The 20298-nt window shown below is 36.4% G+C and overlaps 1 protein-coding gene across 2 annotated transcripts; it reads left to right on the forward strand.

The window, feature by feature from the left end:
- The first annotated feature begins 369 nt into the window (after positions 1-369).
- On the forward strand, positions 370-19940 carry abhd18 (abhydrolase domain containing 18). Of its 2 annotated transcripts, none has more exons than XM_028458991.1 (14): positions 370-522; positions 6706-6814; positions 7090-7174; positions 7251-7351; positions 8655-8730; positions 9662-9746; positions 9837-9864; positions 10188-10326; positions 13835-13924; positions 14770-14871; positions 15921-16111; positions 16577-16695; positions 17975-18137; positions 19529-19940. In XM_028458991.1, the coding sequence occupies exons 2-14, from the start codon at positions 6723-6725 to the stop codon at positions 19584-19586; spliced, it is 1329 nt and encodes a 442-aa protein (XP_028314792.1). In that variant the 5' UTR covers positions 370-522; positions 6706-6722; the 3' UTR covers positions 19587-19940. The 2 variants fall into 2 exon arrangements, with proteins under 2 accessions (XP_028314792.1, XP_028314793.1); XM_028458992.1 differs by having other exon boundaries at positions 8655-8697.
- Positions 19941-20298: the final 358 nt, after the last annotated feature.

Raw genomic sequence — 20298 nt, forward strand, 5'->3', positions numbered from 1 at the left:
GCATATGATTTTGACAGAGGATTACTCAAAAAGTACGCAGTAAAAGTACTCAATATTATTCATGCAAGTAGTCTATGAAGTGCTAAGTTACTCAAAATATGAATCATGGACTACTTATGGGAAATTAGCTTTTTATTTTACATCAAAGTTGGGTGAAATATCCTTAAATTTGTGATCTGTATATGATTTTGACAGAGGATTACTCAAAAAGTACACAGTAAAAGTACTCAATATTATTCATGCAAGTAGTTAGACGTAGTGGCAGGATGTGTACACCGCGCATGCGTGGTGGTTTGCGCGTGAAGCTGCAGTAGCATACTGGTTCACACTCCAGTATAGTAGGTGGCGATAACGCGCCTGTAACGCTAGGTGCCACTCGCCATAAAACAAAACGAAGAAGAAGTAGTAGTAGTAGCAGTAGAAGAAGAAGAAGAAGCATAGTTCTAGGGGTTATCATGGTTAGCAGATGTTAGCATAGCAGAGCCGTCCTTTAGGAGAACAGACGCCTGTGTGCGGTGTGAGGTAGCGTAAAAAGCTCCTGTTTCTGTCTTCCTCACTCACTCACTGACCGTCACTTGTTCTCTACACCGTGTGAAAGGTTCTCCGATGAATGATCAGGGCAGGGAAAGCTACCGTATCGCTAGCTGGAACATGAACTTTGGACACATTTTATTGTTTTTCCACATGTGAGCTAATAACCTATGTAACTGTCCTAACCTTTGCCTGTGAGTTACACACCGTCCATATTTTAGCGGAAGGAAGTGGTCGTTGGAATATACAATGTCAGCGGTCACTGAAGGTTGTTTAACTGTTATTCAGTCAGTCGGTGTCATTCATTCATGCTTTAATGGACAGAAGTGTCGTGAAGCTGGAAGGAATGAATTAAATGACAAGATGACAGTATTGTGTTACTAAAGTCACATGTGTGGATCCATTGTAGAATAGATGCTTAAGCTGAACGATTTGGGAAAATAATGTAATTGATTTTTATTTTTTTTAATTAATTAATTAATTTATTTTGGTAATATTGCGTTGGCGACTTAATTACTTCCACTATAATATCAAAATATAAATGTAATGTGTAAAATTAAACAATAAACCGTGGCTATTGATACGGAAATGTATGAATAGACTGGCACTCTATTCATATGTAGCGCCCCTCATTGGCTAGTTTAGGTGACGTGTAGGTGCACCACGTGACTTAAAGTTCCGTTTTATTTTAGCTCATATTTTTAGTAAACACGCTAACCCTTTTGTTTTAGCAATAACCCTAACCCAGGAAATACCCTAAAATGTTAACTTTTTTCGTATAGGTATTTTTAAAGGTGAAATTTCACGTGTTAAATATGTTAAAATGAAGAAGAAAAAAAATATGACAGCGGGATTCAAACCCACGCTAGCATAAGGAAGAATCATTGAATGCGGCGCCTTAGACCACTCAACCATCTTGGCACGGTGTAAACGCACAGGCACATTACGCTTATGTAGAAAACGTCCGGAAAATGTACGTCAATAGTCCCGGGGTCTATTCATACGTTTCCGTGTGGATATACACTTATATAACAATATCAGATGCATTATGCATAATTTGTTCTTTCTTATAGGCTGGGCTTATGTTAAGATAAAGGAAAATGAAGTGTGAATTAATATTAAAGACAGTTTATATTCATCTACATCAACTACAGTTGTAAACTTCAATACTTTGACTTGCAGTCTTGTAAGCATTCACCACGACAATGTAACAAAATTCTGCCAAACAAGTGTGATGTAAACATAAGTGTAAGTCATTAATAAATCACACAAATTTCAGTGCAGGAAAAGTAGCTTAAATAAATTGCAAAAAATTTTAGGTAAATTATTAATCGTACAGTATTTCATAATGTTTTAATTACAAGTTCGGTGAACTAAGTTAACTTTAACTTGTAACTAGGACTGAACAATTTTGGAAAATAATCTAATTGCAATTTTTCTCCTCAATATTGTGATCGCGATTTAATATGCGATTATTTTTTCAAGGGCGTCTTGTCATGTATTTTTCAGTGTACACAAGCATCAAATCAATCTGTTTCATAATAAACAATTTCAGATTGATTTAAACTTTAAATAAATATAGAATATACATTTTAAAGCACATATTACAACAATAAAGCAAACAAATCTGTGGCTTTACCTCTTCAACATATCTAACTAACTTCACGTTTCATGAACGTTTCACATAGTTCATTTTATCATGTATATACATATATATAAACTTCATATTTCTGGTTAGATCTGAAAAGTTTTAGAAAAGATTTAAGTGTTGAATGTCAAAATTAGGTAATATTAATATATTTAATCTTTTATATAATACATATTCATATGATTACTGTATATAATATATATAATATATTTTAACACAAGGAGCATGTGTTCCCTGGGGGTCTGAGGGTGAATTTTTCTTTTTTTTTTAATAACTTTAATAACTGCCTTTGCTTAAAAAATAATAATGCATTTTGAATATATTGTTCATTCATATTGTTATGGATCATTGACCTTTTCAAGGTCTTAAAAAATGTCCCTGAAAACATCACCGCTAATTAAAATAATATCAAGACTTAGCCTCGCTAATAAACATTTTAATAATAGAGTATCCAAGCGTTAATTCCATTGAGATAAAGTCTACTTTTGCATAATTAAAGCTCAATTTTAAATGTACAACAGAAAATATTTTTTTTTGAGAAAAAGAAAATCTATTTATTATAACGCACGTAAACGGCAAATGTAGGCTTGTTAAAAAAAAAAAAGTTGATTGAAAAAATTATTATTTTAAATAAAATAAGGTTTTGAGGCAGAAAATTATATTGGCAGGCTAATGTTTATGCTAATGCTAAGTTAACATTAATGCTTAGCTAATGCAAATCCAGTGCTACTTTAATGCTAACTGATGCGCCAATAGAGCTCCTGGGGCATGATATTTGAATGTAAACCGACTGCACGACGTTTGTTAAATGTTTTAATATTACTTAGTAAATATGTGACTGTTCTTTTGGTGTTTTTAATAGTTAATACACCTTTTCACGGTGACATCAGCATCCTGACACTTGACCTAGTTACGCGCGCCGCCATTTTAAGCGGGGTATGCTTTTGCTTGACAACCGCTATTTACCGTGTACAACACAAAATATTTACTCAATGTCTTAGGAATATTTCAGCAGATTAGAGGCAAAGGCCAAGCACCATTATGAAGAAAAGTGACATCTGGTTGGTTTACATGACTTTTTAGCCGTAACATCTTCTTACATCCATCCATCTCTCTTCTGATTTGTTCGTTTGTTGCCGCTGTCGGCACTAATATTGCGAGAACTGCCACTCAGGATATTTCAGGTGACAGCGTTCAGTTTATTAAGGCAGAGGAAAGTTTTTATTTATCTATCTTTTAATTATCATTACATTGAATATCGGATCTTTACGGGAAAATACTAATACTGGGAAAGATGGGTAAAATACGGGAGTTTCCCGGCCAAAACAGGATACTTGACCGGTATGTTTATTTCCCCTTTATTTTTTTCTTTCTCATGGACCGACCCATTGGCTACCATTAACGAAATGTCTACTGCAAACATACGACCTCTTTGATTTTGGGATCCATGTGGTTTCGTCGTTGTACGTTCACCTCAGTGCTTGGATCCATGATTACCGTTTCTGGCCTTTTTCTGTTGGTATTCTGTAAAATTATATATTTTTGTTCAGCCAGGCATGGTTAGGACAGCCAAATACTACCCAGGATTTGGACATTCCACGATAAAAATCTGCCAGACTGCAAAAGCATACCCCTCTTAAAATGGTAGCACGCGTTGCTAGGTCAAGTGCTGACATCACGCGAAAAGGTGTATTAAAAAGAAAAAAAGACAAAAAGGAAAAACCATGGTAAGATGAGTGCTTTGCTGCAGGGTAACAGCTCCCCCTGGGGGCACAAATGCTTCATGTACTGATTTGTGTAACTAACATCCACATTGATTAGATGTTTACGTGTTATTTATTTGAACAGTCTTTAAAACTTTGATATTTCCTGAGCACTTGATGAAGTCGTATTGTGTTTAAATTCTGAAATAAATGCTTGGGAAGCAAGTTTTGAGCCACTATAAATAAAATATTAATAAGAAACATTTCTGGCCTTTGTCTGTAATTTAAAAATACCAAATGACATGCTTGTCAAGATGGATTTGTCTATGTACCAGCAGCAGCGAAGTAATACTTTAATTAAATACTTAGATATTAAAGGAACAATGATATACTGATAGAAATAACAAAACCTAAACATAATATTCATGAGATAATGATACCAACTGACTGACACGATGCACCAAACGAGTCCATTTTTATTACATTTTAATTTATCCAACCAAACACTTAAATCCATATCTGCAGGCTAACACAAAAGCTAGAGATTGAAATGGGCGGTATTGTGAATTGATGTATTTGATATAAATAAAGTAATAAAGATAGACTACTATGTTTGAAAAAAAAAAAAATTAGCATTTACAAAAAATACAAAAAAATGATCAAAACACAATACACAACATTTACAATCAAAAACCAAACAGGGAATAAAATTAAAGCCAAAGTAAATCAGGATTCACTCAAAACATACATTTCCAATAATTTGGGAAATCTTCACAGCAGGTTTAGAATGCACAAACTAATTATTTTTAAATATTTTAATTTATTCAAAGAAAACTGACAAACATAGTTTATTTTTATTTATTTTTTTAAATAATGTCTGCAATTATGAATAATAAAAAAGGCAAAATCAAAATAGGGTCGTACAAAAATAGTTTATTTTTATCTTTTTGTGTAAACCAAACGTAATATAACCAAACTCGACCGATGGAAAATCAAAATCCTCTATTGCTTACACTGTCGCCATGGTGACAGTCAACCGATCCATAAAATAGTTCTCAAACTGCTGTAAGATAGGCCGACCGGATGTAGACGCGTTTCACGCATGCGTTGAAAAAATCGTGCAGTGTCAGCTAATTTAATATTAAACTAATGCTAGGGTAGTGCTAAGCTACTGCTAGCGCTGCACAATTAGTCACATTTTAATCGTGATCACGATTTTGGTTGCCACGATTAAATTATCCTTATCGTCGGCAATATTTCCATTTAAAATACGTGCACAACGGGAGCAACCGGAAGTCGGTCAGCCCACTCCCATCTTGGAACTCACTTTCGTGGAGGACCTGATGCTAAATCACTTGCAGACGACCTGATTCTGGGTCTGGATTTTGTATGTAGCAGCAGCTTCACGCTGCGATCTATTGAAAGTCATCCCTCGATCCAAGCTTTTGTTAAAAAATAAATAAAAATACGTGCTCTTCACACTGTAATCGTGTATTTATTCAGTTAGCCTTTGGTACATTTTAAATTCTCGGGGTAATTGTTTTTTAATTATTATTTTTAATTATAATTCCATTTTAAAGTTTTTTTTGCACTGTAAACTGTATGTTTGTTTAAAAAATAGTGCAATAAAAGCACAGACTTTTCCTTAATATGATAAATAATTAGTGAGGATGCAGGAGGCATTTTGTAACTTTTAAACTTTTTGACTTATTCCATTTTTTATCTTTCCCATTCATTTCTTTTGGAGATTTCAAACCCTTTAGTTCATCCCCAGATATTCTTTAGCCGATTTTGACCATTTAACCTTTAACATGTTCAGCTTCTACCTTCAACACATTTCAACCTTATTGCTAATTTTCAGCTTAGTGCTAATGCTAGGTTAATCCCAATGCTAGGCTGATGATAATGCTAGGTTAATGCTAATGTTAGGCTAATGATAACACTAGGCTGATACTAACGCTAGGGTAATGCTAGGTTAATATTAACGTTAGGCTAATGCTAACACTAGGTTAATGGTAACGTTAGGTTAATGCTAATGCTAGGTTAATGCCAATGCTAGGCGAATGTTAAAGTTAAGCTAATGCTAACACTAGGTTGATGCCCACGCTAGGTTAATGTTAACGCTAGGCTAATGCTAACATTAGGTTGATGCTATGCTAGGTTAATGCTAGGTGAGTGTTAATGCCAACGCTAGGTTAATGTAACGTTAGGCCAATGTTATTGTTAGGTTAATGCTAACACTAAGCTGATGCTAACGTTAGGTTAATGTTAACATTAAGCTAATGCTAGGTTAGATCTAATGCTAGGTTAATGCTATTTCTAGGCTAATGTTAAATCAATGCTAATGCTAGGTTATGCTAATGCTGGCTAATACTAATGGTAATATATATTTATGCTATTGCTAGGTTATGCTAATGCTGGCTAATACTAATGGTAATATACATTTATGCTAATGCTAACTAATGCAGGCCAGCACCTGCATCCTCAATTTCATTTTCTTCAGGAAATACAATTATTCTAGTTGTGATTATAATCTGGATTACAATATTAATCAAAATAATCATGATTATCATTTTGGCCATAATCGTGCTGCCCTAGCTACTGCTAGGTTAATGTTGATGCTAGTTTAATGCTAATGCTAAGATCCTTCAACCTTTTTCAATATTTCTTGCTTTCTTTAGCTGTTTGGCCTTTTTGTATCTTTTTGAGCTTATTAAAACTTTTGTGTGTGGGTGTGGGTGGTAGGTAGATGTATTGCATGGCTGTAACTGTTTGTGAGGTGTTCACAGGTTGTTGTTGTTGTTGTTGTATGTTGTTGTGTAGATGCCAGGGCCTGGTTCATGGGTGTGAGTCGACTGGATGTGGTTTACAGAAGGCTGCTCCTCACCAAACTCTTCATCGGGGGATGGGGGAAGCCTGAAGACTTGAAAAGGTTAGAAAAGAACCAAAAAAAAACTGCAATCTTGGCTCAACGGATAAATAATAACATTAGCAGTCAGATAACCTGCTTGTTTTATTACACATTACCACATTCGTAAAATTAGCAGATGACTAATACATTGCATAATTTGTAATGGCACTTGTGATGTATTCCACCCACCAACAGGTGTCATGATAGAGGTGTATTTACCTCAAATTCCAAATGCTTGTGATATTGTTTCAAAGTGTTTTGTGTATTTAAATGTGAAGGTCTTATTTATTTTGCAGAATATTTGAGTTTCGAAAGATCATTGGCAACAGAGAGAAATGCAAGTCCCTGGTTCCTGCGGACTATCCAGTTTGTATAAATAAGGTTGTCAGTTGTCTTTCCTCCTGTGTTTTCCCATTCTAAAGGACTCATTCATGACATTTGATTGTGTTGCCTTCAGACAGAGCAGCACGCTGACTGTCACATCCATGAAGGATACTTCATCTCCCCCCTGGAACACCTGGTCCCCGGCATCCTGCCCCCAGAAGCTGTCAATGCCAGGTATTGAACACGATACTTCTAAGCTGCAAATTGCAATGTGGGATGTGTAGTCCCCATAGACCAGGGGTTCTCAACCTTTGGGCCAGGACCTTTGGGTCTTTTCTGCACATTTTTTCCACTTTCAAGACATTTTCGGCGCTTATAAACCCCTTTTCACACCTAATGTCGTATGTGTTGACCCATTATTGTCACTTTTAACCTCTTTTCACCATATTTATTGCTTATTTTTGCCAATTTAACCACATTCACAACTTTGTTCTGCCCGTTATTGGCCAGTTTAACAAACAAATTGTTCCTACTAATTGTTCCAATATTGACACTTTGAACCTCTTTTTACCACTTGTTTTTGCCCACTCTAATTGGCAGCTTTTAACCAATTTCTTTGGTTTTTAAAATCCCATTTCTCCACCTTGTTTTTGTTCACTTAAACTCATTTTATTTCTGATTAAAACAAGGATTTACATCTTTAAGATGACTATAGTAAATAGTAAACGTCCAGTGTATATTATTCAGATAAATAAATAAATGTGGTTATCACAGATTCATAGAACAATGGACCATCATTTTGCTGACTTTATGGATGGACCCCAAAAATCTCTCCACTTTATTCCCCCTTATAGATGGACCTGTCTCCACATGACTGTTCTTCAATGTTCATGTCTGTGTTCAACCACCTACAGCTACAGTGGGGGTCCCTGGTCTCTGGCACCTTTATTTTTGGGGTCCCGGGCTGAAAAAGAGAACCCCTGCCATAGATACATAGAAGTGTTTTTACTGCATTCTTCCCAGGATTTTAAAAAACTGCCAAAAGAAAGAGAAAATCATTAGAAATCACAGTTAGAATGAAGTAAAAACTCATCTACAGGACTCCACATCCCACAATGCAATGTATCAAACTTGTCCAACACCGTTTACAGTGGAGACCAAAGCAAGCTTTCCAGCAGCAATTTCAATTCCTTTTTTGAGCAAACGATGTTTGATTTATTGATCCATGAGGCCGACGCTATGTCTGTATCTGATCATTAAAAAATATATATCATTGTGAGCAGCTTTAAATCTTTCAATACATCTGCAGAAAAAGTCCCAAACAATAGAGAAAATGCACAATAGGAAAGAGTTAGTAATCAACACACAAGAGAATCTTGTTTTAAAAAGTACAAGCAAACATTTCAAAATGTATATTGTCTGCATGTTTGATTTGAACTCTTCTCTCTGACCTCAGAAGGTTTTAATGAATTAAACAGTGGTCATGTCATTTTTACTGCAGAAGAAGTTTTGTTAAAGCAGTCCGTGTGTTTTTCAGGTTCCAGTTCATCGTCCCGAAGAAATGGCAGAAAAACCGACCAGTATGTATCCACTTAGCTGGGACTGGAGACCACGTAAGGCTGACCTCGTTTTCACATATTTCTCATTTAAATATTCCTGCCAACTCGTCCAAACCTTTAGACCAGGGCCGTCCCGCGGGCCACAATAGGGAACACAAGTGATTGGATTTGGGCCACTGCCCATATTTGTCTATCCATCCATTTTCATACCCGCTTATTCCCGTTTAACAGGGTCGCGGGGGTCTGCCGGTGCCGATCTCTGGCTCTCATAGGGCGCTGGGCGGGGGTACACCCTGGACAGGGCGCCAGTCCATCACAGGGCAACACAGACACAGACAACCATTCACTCTCTCATTCACTCCTATGGGCAATTTAGAGACTCCATGTTTTTGGATTCTGGGAGGAAGCCGGAGTACCCGGAGGAAACCCACGCAGCACGGGGAGAACATGCAAACTCCACACAGAAAGGACCCAAGTCCACTCCAGGGCTTGAACCCAGGACCTTCTTGCTGTGAGGCGGACGTGCTAACCACTAAGCCACCGCCCATATTTGTTATTTGCTATTTTTTAATTTAGTACTAGTAGACCTAATGCAAATGAAGTGGGAGGGATTAGAACCAAATCCAGCTCTGTGATTGGTCGTAATACTCTTAAAAGCTAATGGCAAACCTGAATTTGCTTTCCCCGCCACTCGTGACCCTTTTTACTTTACTGCTAACGTCTACTCGTGCACTAGTAAACCAAAATTAAGCACTAGTAGAGCTTAATAACGCTTGATATCACTGATGTCAAATTTATGTTCTTTTGTGATTTTTAGGAAATCAGGCTGCAATTTATTATAAATATGCTTGTCAGTTTATTTACATTTCACTTACAGTTTTATTAATATAGTGAGACGTTGCGTTCCAAATAAATTTATTTGAAAAAAAAACACACTCTTTTTCACTCATTTTTGTTTTGTTTATTTGTTTGACTCGTCGTGCAGCATTTCTGGCGTCGGCGGACCCTGATGGCCAGACCGATGATCAAAGAGGCAGGAATTGCATCGCTGCTTTTGGAGAACCCATACTATATCCTTCCATCTATAGGTTCAGATTAAAACTAACACTGCTTAGCAGCTCTGTGGGACAGGTACTGTAATTCCTTAACTGTGCGTGTACATGGCTGTCGTAAACCTAAGGAACAACTGTAAGTTTAGTTTACGCTCATCATTTTTTATTTGCTATTAATTTTCTATTCAACTGCTTCTTATACCAAGCACAGCCTAATATTTACATTATTTATAATTGGAATTTTGTGATAAATGTAGCATCATTGTGGACTGAACTAACAAAATTCATAGTGTTGAAATGTTTTCTCAGAAAAATAAATATTTATTAGTTTAATGACATAATTGGATTTATATTTTTAATGACCTTTGATCATGTTGTGCATTCTAATTGAAACATTATTGCTTTGTAGCTTCATTCAGACGGTGTAACCACACTGTTTATTTGTTCCTGACTTTGTAGGCGTTCGTGTCTAAAGAACGTGTCCGACCTCTTTGTGATGGGAGGGGCTTTGATTCTGGAGTCGACCGTACTTCTTCGTTGGTTAGAGAGAGAGGGATACTGGCCTCTGGGAATGACTGGCATCTCCATGGGAGGATACGTAAGTCTGCAAAGGAGGAAGATTTCTTTCAGGAAATGATTTTTTCCCCTTTTTGTTTTGCTAAAGCCAAAGAGCAGGAGTGTCCAAACGCATGGCGAATAGAACATAGATATTCATACATAGATGAGCTCAGCTTGCCCGCCTTGGCCACTGATCTCTATAGATACAAATGCATGTATCATGTCTATTAGTGGTGTGCATTGTAGGGATGTAACGATTCACTCAACTCCCGATACGATTCGATTCATGATACTGGGTTCACGATATGATTCTGTCAGGATTTGTTTTACAAAAAGGGACTGTAGACAAATGATGACTAAAGAATAATCCATTATTTTTTTGGGGGAAAAAATACTGTACTATTTTCCTTTTATTTTTCATTGTCAAAAGAATCCCTTGATAAACTATTCAAAACAATGCTTTAACTAAAAATAAATCTTGAAAGAAATAAATAAAGGAATAATACAAATGAAGAAGAAGCCGCTAATTCTAATTCTATAGTAAACAATGCAAAACTGCATAATAGTTCTTTTTTTTTTAAAAAATGCAACTGAAAATGTATTTTGTGCCTTAACATTGCATTTACGTCAGATACTTGTTTTGGACCAGCAGAGGGCGCTGGTAACCCAGTGGTTGGTTGGCATGCAGATATTCTTGCAGTGAATAAGAGATGCTATGTGCTAGCAGACAGAGCTAATAGAAAAACATGACTTTTACAGATATTCACGTAATATTACAGATATTCTTTCGGTGCTAAAGGGATAAGGAATCATTTATGAACATGTTTATGAGTAGAAGGTGGCCAGAAAGAAAGTAGTGGCAGATTCCGCCCGCCGCCAACACTTCTGGACAAGAGAAGGATAAATATATATAGCGCCACCTGCTGTTTAAAAAAAGTACTGCGATTCAATTTTCACAGTATTGATGTGAACCGTGATACCTATGAATCGATTTTTAACTGCCTTACGATTAATCGTTACATCCCTAGTGCATTGCCATGAATATGACGATATGATGCCATTCGCGATTTGCAGAGTCGGGTTCAATTACATTTTTCGGCTACAATTACATTTTCAATTACCCATATTCAATTACAGTGCAATTATGATTACAGTTACCAGAATTTTTTTTATTTACAATTAAATCACAATTATTTTTTATCCTCAGAAAGTAAATTACAATTATGTTCTCAAAATTACTAAAGTTCAATAACAATTAATTATAGTTGAGCCGGATACTTGGCTGATACGAGTATCAGGTACGGATAAAGCACTTGTACAAGTAATACGAGTCAATATCTGTGCTTGGATTGAATGAAAACCCTCATTGGGTAGCTGACTGTATCTGCGTTCTGTGATAGGCTAGTCACAGCGACCCTCCCCTACACACATACAGATGTGTTGCTGTCACTGAATGTGTCCCGCAGCTCCACTCTGCGTGCTCCGTCACTCAGGTTTGCGGGTGTTTTCCATTAACGTTTAGGGTTTCTTCAGCTTCAGGTTTTTTTTTTTACTTCGGTTTGTACTTATTAACCAGCAGAGTTCTGGTAAATGTGGGTTCGTTGAGACGTGGTGCTTGGTCGAGCGCGTTGTGTCTCTGTCTGGGGGAGATTTTTTTTTTTTTTCCTTTCTGCTGGTTTTTTTTAACTCACTCTCTCTCTCTCTCTCTCTTTCTCTCTCTCTCTCTCTCTCTCACACACACTTACTCGCACAATAAATAAGAAAGTTATGTTGAACTCTTGTTCATTACATTTTACTTCATAATTGCAACGACATCTGTTTTATTCATTGTCGCAAAACTTGTTCTGTAAATAGTTTGTTTGCTATTGTGATCAAAACCATTGATCTGAAGCTCAATGCTGATGTTGTCCTGTAAATAGTTTTCTAATCAGCAATAAATATAATTTCTGATCTACCCATATCAATTGCATGCTTAAAATAACATACCGGTTAAAGGCCTGCCCGTTTCAAGACAACCCAACCCACTTCCGTGTTAAATTCCACCCACTTTCGGGTTAGGCCCCGCCCACTGCAAGTACAGCTACAGATACAGATCATTCATATGGTTAACAGATACATACACAGATAATGCTGTACTCGCTCATCCCTAATAAATAACCTAATAAAAGTTAACCTTCCTCTTGTGTTAGCTTTCTGTTAGCATCTCTTATGATAATGAGTCCTGAATCAGCTGTAAAATATACTAAAAACAGCTCTTGGCGTGACACCATCACTTATACTGCTGCTCTGTGCAGCAGTTTGATCCTGGTTGCCTGTATATTTACATGGAACTGGAGCTGCTCTTCTCTTCTTCATGCCGTCTACGAAACAGCAGAGTTGGAACAAGTTTTTGCTTATCAAATTTCGGTAAACAAAAGAGGTTTACATTGACTTTTTTAAATGTTACTGATTTTTAGAGCAACCCAAAGCAGCACAAGTTGTCAATTCGACTGAAAAAGCAGCTAAATGATCCTGAATGCTTCACTGCTATAGAACTCAATGGTCTGAAGGGGTGATTTGCGTCGTCATTGACGTCATTTCAACTTGGCGGTGCACAGACTCGAACACTGTAAAGTAGTCCCATTTTAAAAAGTTAATAAAACGAATATGGTGCAAAATAATGTGTTTTGTTAGGCATAGATTTTCTAATAAGGACATTTCAAATGTTTTAGGCCTCATTTGTAAAAACAGTGTAGGATCCCTTTTGCCTCTTTTGATCAATTGACATCAAAATGTAATATTCCGCGGTCACTTTTCTTTAGATATCTTCAGATCTGTAACATTTATCTCCTCTTTTCCATCCACACCTACCAGCTCTCTCCTAGACTTCATTTTGAAACTGAATTCATCTTCTGAAGGGTGTGTTGGCCTTGTTTCTTCTTAAATGAACTCTGAGAAGAAGCCGTGAGAAATATAAAAAAATGTAGTGTGTGTATGCGTACATATATATTGGCATGTATCTATTGTGTGTCTGTGTATGTGTACATATGCATATATTTTGTGTATTTCATATACTTACTGTAACTTGCCCTTTCACAGCATGTTTGAACTTCTGTTATTGATGATAAAACATTGAGAGAATAGCTCAGCTGGATCTGTGGGGTGGGGGAGGGGGGTGTTTCACTGTTCTAAATTAAAATGTCATTGATGTTCATGGTTTTTTTTTTTGTATGTATAATTGAAAAAGAAACAATGAAAAGACCTTGCCAAAAAAAAAGATAAAAAAATCAATTTAAAATTGTTTTTTTTTCTTACACTCTTAATGTCTATAGGCCAGAGAGCATGGCTCTAATGTAAACATGGCACTATTAAAGGAAAAGAGACCTAAGGTTGATGACAAAAATGAAAAGTCTAGTGACGAGTGAACCGACAGCTGAACTAATTTAATCCAAAAGGTCATAAAAATTCCTTCAGATCTTTAAATTTGATGATGCACCCATCATGTCATATATAATCTGGTGTTTGTATTGTGATGAAATGAAAGGTTCCACATGTCTCTTTCGTTGCAGATGGCTTCTCTAGCTGTGACCAACTGGCCAAAGCCCATCCCTTTAATTCCTTGTTTGTCCTGGTCAACTGCCTCCAGTGTTTTCACCACGGTAACGCCCTGAGTCCGTCTCTCACCTCTCTCACTATTATTCATTGGAAGCAATAGATATAGATTAATCACTGACATCTCTACCACTCACTTTATGGAAATAATACAAATCCAGCAGTTGATTGTTTATTAATGAGTATCGATCAAATTACTGTGATTACTCACTAACTTCAGCCACACATTGTTTAAGGGAGAGTAAAGGTCCCTTAGGAGAGCTCTTCTTCTCTGCTTCATTGTCTGCTACCAAACCGCAGAGTTGGAACAGTCACCTCCTGCAGTCTCAGATTTGCTTTAGGTCACAACTGTTTTATTCACTTTCTGTAAAAAACAGAGGTTTACATTGACATCTTTAACTTTTCCTGATTATTTAGAGCAAACAAAAGCAGCACAAGTTTTCATTTTGACTGAAAAAGCTACTAAATGATCTAAAAAATCAGGCTGAATGTTTCACTCCAATACAAAACAATGGGATGATTACAGGCAGTGGGGCCGTGTGACATCATCAATCACATGATTTCAAGATGGTGGGACACAGGCTCTACATTTCAAAGATTTTAGGCCAAACTTGTAAAAGAATTGGAGGATCCCTTTAAGATCAAATGCTATTGAGTGACGATGTCTGTAAAAAGTCCCAGTGCTGTTATACTATATCAAACATATATATATATATATATATATGTATATATACTGTATGTATAGTACTATATCATCACTCATGGAATGTCTGTCATCCAATCAAATTACTTAGTCCCAACTAACTGTTGTATATCCATTATATAGTTATTAAGTGACTCAAAGAATCCTGTGTGTGCGTGTGTGTGTGTACGTGTGTGTCTGTGTGTGTAGGGTGTCCTGAGTAAAGCAGTGAACTGGTCAGAGCTGGAGAAGCAGTACGCCATCAATTCTGTGTATGAGGAGGAGATCATTAATCTGTTGGAGTACTGTGGGGTATGTGTTTGTCTGCTCCACGGGTAACCATGGTAACATGACCTCATCCATTAGATGTGGCGCTGTTGTCTGTCACAGCTTTTCCAATTATTACAGTCATGGACATAAGTATTGGAACCCCTGGAATTTTTCTCTTCCAGAAATAGTTACAATTATAAATGTTTTTGGTTTAAATGTGTTTTTTTTTTTTTTTCCTTTGTGTGCATTAAAAGAACACCAAAAAAAAGCCAAAATTTACAAAATTTTACACCAAACTCCAAAAATGGGCCAGACAAAATTATTGGCCCCCTCAATCCAATATTTAGTTGCACACCCTTTGGAAGAAATAAATGAAACCAGTCACTTCCTATAACCATTAACAAGTTTCTTACACCACACTAGAGTTTTGGACCACGCTTCTTTTGCAAACTGCTCCAGGTCTCTTAGATTTGAAGCAGCAATGTTGAGATCTCTCCTTGTTCGATGGGATTTAGATCTGGACTCATTGCTCAGAACTCTCCTTGTTTTAAAATACTTGTTTTAGGAGTGGCTGCTTTCACTACTTCTCAGAACAGCATGAAAAGCACAGTTTGATGGATTTCTGAGTGCGTTCTAACCCAGACCTTCTCCTAAACAAGCCACACTACAGAACTCACTCACACATGCTGTCCCTCAGAGGAGAAAAAGACTAAAGTGGAACATGTTGATCAGCTGTTTGTTAATAAATGTGCCTGTGTGGCATTTTAGCAAATTTTAACCCAGAATTGTCTTTCTGGTCAGACTTCATTTGAAATAAAATTATCGAGATTCATATCGTATATTGGTATTTTGATAAAAAAAGATATTGAGATTTGAGTTTTGGTCCATATCACCCAGCCATAGTGCCAATAAGTTCGTGCATAACTGTAACACTGAATATGATTTAAGTTTCATAAAGTGTGATGCGATAATCTCCAAAAAACTCAACCTGATGCATTTAGTCGAAGAATTTACTTGATGCTTTTACTCTGTTGTAGGTAAAAATAATAATAAGAATAGTAATAATAATAATGAAATGGTGCATATCTCAGGTTGATTCCTTCAGGATGGGTTCGGAGTTTCTGAAGAAGGTGGATTCCTTCCAGCAGCTGCTGGGTCAGTTCTCCCAGTCAGGATGGGAGGTGAAGGTTGGTGCTAATGACAGAGACACAACTGGAGACAGGATGGACCAGTTACTAACCTCAGTGAACGGCCACGGAGCCAGGTTGGAGACCCTGTCCAGGTAATTATCTTCAGACGCTACAGTTTCTGAACAATGGCAGAGTGCAAAGCCAATGGTTGCTATAACAACAGGAGAAAAACCCTACAGAAACATTTCTTTTGCACCATATTTTGTATATTGGTGATACATTAAACACATTTTTTGTTTTTACATCTCAACTACAGGTGCCCTTTAAACACATTGCATGGATGCATTAACCTTTTCTATTGAGAGCTCTAGTTCTCAATACACAGTTATCATCTTTCTAAAATCCTGTTCTCCTTCCAATCTGTATTAATGGTCTCAAACGATGAGGGAATTGGAGATGAGAAAATAAACAAGGAAGTGAAGCCCTGAACACAAGGGCCTGTACTTATTGTGCTTGGGTTTAATAGTGACATGATGTCTGCTCTAACAGTGTAAGAAGTCGTCTCTGCTCAACGTCACCGTTTGTTTTTGCTCAGTATTATATCTTCTTTCTTTCAGTAATCTCGGCGTAGAAACGGCTGAAGTGCTGAAATGCTGCCGGCCGTCGTTGCACAAGGAGTCCATCGGCTTCATGAAGGGAGTAATGGACGAGTGCACACACATGGCTAATTTCTCTGGTGGGTGTCACACAAAGCACCGTAATGAGGAAAATACATTCTTCTACTCATTCTTAAAATCCCTCCATTCTACAAATGCTCTTTATAGGCCAGGGTTGGGGTCAATTATAATTGTAATTGCATGATTGACCATTAATTACAATTATGACTTTTTTTTTTTTTTCCATTGTAGTTGAAAATATCTGTTGCTGTTGTAATTTAATCGTGATTGAGTTCAGATAATTGACTTTGTAATTGTAAATGTCATGTAAATTCTGTCAGTTACAGTTCTATGGCTTACACATGTTTTAATAATTACTAATAAGTAATATGTAGTTAATACCTATTAAGATATGTTTCATGAAGTTTTCCCACCACCTGTCGGGGTTCTCAACCTTAGGGTTGGGGTTGCGAGACACTGGAAGGGGGTTGCCAAACTAAGAATATTTTCTGAACAATTTAAGCCCTGTTTTGCAACTACACCAAACTTACCATATTTTAACCTATTTTTATCGCATTTTCTTGCCATATTTTTGCTCCTTTTAATGCATTTTTGCTACATTACTCCCATTTCTGCCACTTTTCTGCACGTTATTCCTCTTTCTAGTCATTTTCAACACAAACTCTTTCCACCACTTTTCCCACCTAATGTTGCACATGTTGACCCATTACTATCACTTTTAACCTCTTTTTTTTTTTTGCCTATTTAACACATTCACGATTTGTCATGCTGATTATTTGCCAGTTTAAACTAATTGTTCCTACATTTTTCTACCACTTTCAAGCCAATATTGACACTTTGAACCACTTTTTCTGTCTGTTTTTGGCCACTTCTAATTTACAACTTTTAATCCATTACTGTGGTTTTTATAATCCCATTTCACTATCTTTTCCACCTTTTTTACCATTTTAGATTCAGAAAACTTTATTCATCCCCGAGCAATTCACTTCACAGTAGTGGGTTGGGTTGCAGTTATCACTTTAACCGATTTTATTTGTGATTAAAACAAGGATTTACATCTTTAAAATGACTATATACTATGACGTAAATAATATTAAACTTCCCAGATAACTGGATAATGTTCAGATAAATAAATAAATGTGGTTTTCATAGATTCTTAGAACAATGGACCATCATTTTGCTGACTTTATGGATGGACCCCAAAAATCTCTCTCCTTTATTCCCACTTATAGATGACCCTGTCTCGACATGACTGTTCTTCAATGTTCATGTCTGTGTTTTAATGGAAAATGATCAGAACACGCTCAGAACTTCTGTCTCTTTCTTTGCCTCCAACAGTTCCCGTGGACACCAGTCTGATCATTGTGGTCCAGGCCAAAGAAGATGCCTACATTCCTCGGACTGGAGTCCGTAGTCTGCAGGAAATCTGGCCCGGCTGTGAGGTCCGATATCTGAAAGGAGGACACATAAGTGCATACCTTTTTAAACAGAACGCCTTCAGGTATTCAAACACATTACTATCCTGCTTTGTTCTCTTTTCACTGGTAAAAGTTTTTATTTTTTATTTTATTTGAATGGAACTGTTTATTCATGTGTAACCCTCGCATTAATATTCAATACATTTGTATTATAAACAAGTACAGCCTTATATACTTCTGAACACACTTTATTATTATTATTTTTGGAGGTGTGGACAGAAGGCGTGATGGGATCAAAGTCTCATTATCCACTAAGATAAACATTGATGTCAATGAGCTGCAGAACAAGAGCGGAGTGAGGGAGCGTCTACAAAGTGCAATACCCAAAGGAAACGTCAACAATAATGTTGCTGTAGAAATCATGTGAAATGTTCAACCTGCCATGTTTGACCCCAAAATATATTAGAGGTGGGACCTGATTACCAAAATTAATCTAATTAATTAGAGACTTTGTAATTAATCTCGATTATACTAAATTAATGGTCTAACAATGTTTAACACGAGAAGCAACGTTTTTCAATTTAAATGGATTTTGGTACATGACTGAATCAATGAACACAATGAATGATCTTAAACAACCAAATAGTGTTTATTATTTTCATCACTGTGCTAACAATGTGTAATACGAATAAAGAACATTATGACTGCATTGTTCACAAAGCACAAACTTAAATTTAAGTAAACTACATTCATGCTTTTCAGCATTTTTTTGGTAAATTTTCTATAAAAAAATAGTTTGTGTATTCAAATAAATAGTCAGCGTCACTAATTCAATTAATTAGCATGAACTTATTTGATTGTAACATCACACATTGTTCCCTCTTATTTCCTTGTGGCTAAAAGATGAAGTTTGTCAGGAGAATTTGCTTTCCTTTACTTTTATTGTTATTTCTTCCTTTTTCTGTTTTTCTGTAAAAAAAAAAAACATTATTGTTTGTTAGGGTGCCGTCAGGTGCCAATCCTTAGAGGTAGTGGTGCCGAGAGCACACACGGAACCACAACAGAAAACTACACTTACCACAATGTAAACAGACCTGTTACACCTCTACCTCCCACAATGCACCATTTCTTTAAAGCGACAGGTCATGCCAAATCAACGATAGTGTGTCATATCCTGACCAAAATGGCAGCTCTCCATAGTTTATGCCTCAAGACTTTAAAAAGTACTTTTACTATGTACATTAAACACATTTATTGTTATATACATTTACACTACAGGCACCCAAGATTTCCCAAACAGATCCCAAATATGGCAGACCGTTTTATTTTTATTTTTTAACTGTTTTCTCATGTTTCATAAACTCATTAATCGTTGTTTTCAGATCCCACGCTGCTCGACGAAATGAGTTTTCCAACTGTTTTTTTTCATGGAATAATTCAGTCTGAAACTTCATTTCTTTTTTCCCGTTTCCAGGCAGGCGATTTACGAAGCATTCACCAGATTCTGCCGAAAGTATCCCGACTTGACTTGACATTGATTAGATCTCTTCTCTCCGCCTGCTGATGGATCACCTGACACTCAACATAAAACCATGCATTCAAACATGATGTTTGCACTATGTGACTGAAGATTGAAGCTAAGACGCCAACTTAGAAATGTGCCATGTTTCAATCAAACACCCAAAGGTGATAAACTCTAGCTAATTATATTAAGAATATACTTTTCTATTGTTGCTTTAACACCCAAACATTTCATTAATGAATAAATATCTGAGAGTAACGCATGAAACTGATCAAAAACTCACATCTTATTTCACTGGGTTTTTATATCTGCTTCCTCCATGGAGCATCATGGGAGCTTTAATAAACTTTTATTATTACCAGTTTCATTTGGTTTCATTGAATTCAATGTATTGTTCCATGGATAGGGGACGTTTCCCTCTTCTAAAAAGCTGGGAAAAAACAGGTGCCTAGCGTTACTATTTAGACATGGGAGAATAATTTCTGTTTTTTAACTGTGAAATCAAACAAATAATCATTGATTAATTCAGTTGTCTTATTATTAATAGATAAATGACAACTATGAAAAGGACACATACTGTTAGCCTTTCTACAGTGTGTCATATCGTACACTCAGTGTCCAGCAGTAACAAAGTACAAATACTAAGTTACTGTACTTAAGTAGTTTTTTTTCTGGTATCACTATCTGTACTTTGAGTATATATATATTTTTTGGCGACTTTT

This window comes from Gouania willdenowi, chromosome 10 (genome assembly GCF_900634775.1).
Source record: "Gouania willdenowi chromosome 10, fGouWil2.1, whole genome shotgun sequence".
NCBI classification, from domain to species: Eukaryota; Metazoa; Chordata; class Actinopteri; order Blenniiformes; family Gobiesocidae; genus Gouania; species Gouania willdenowi.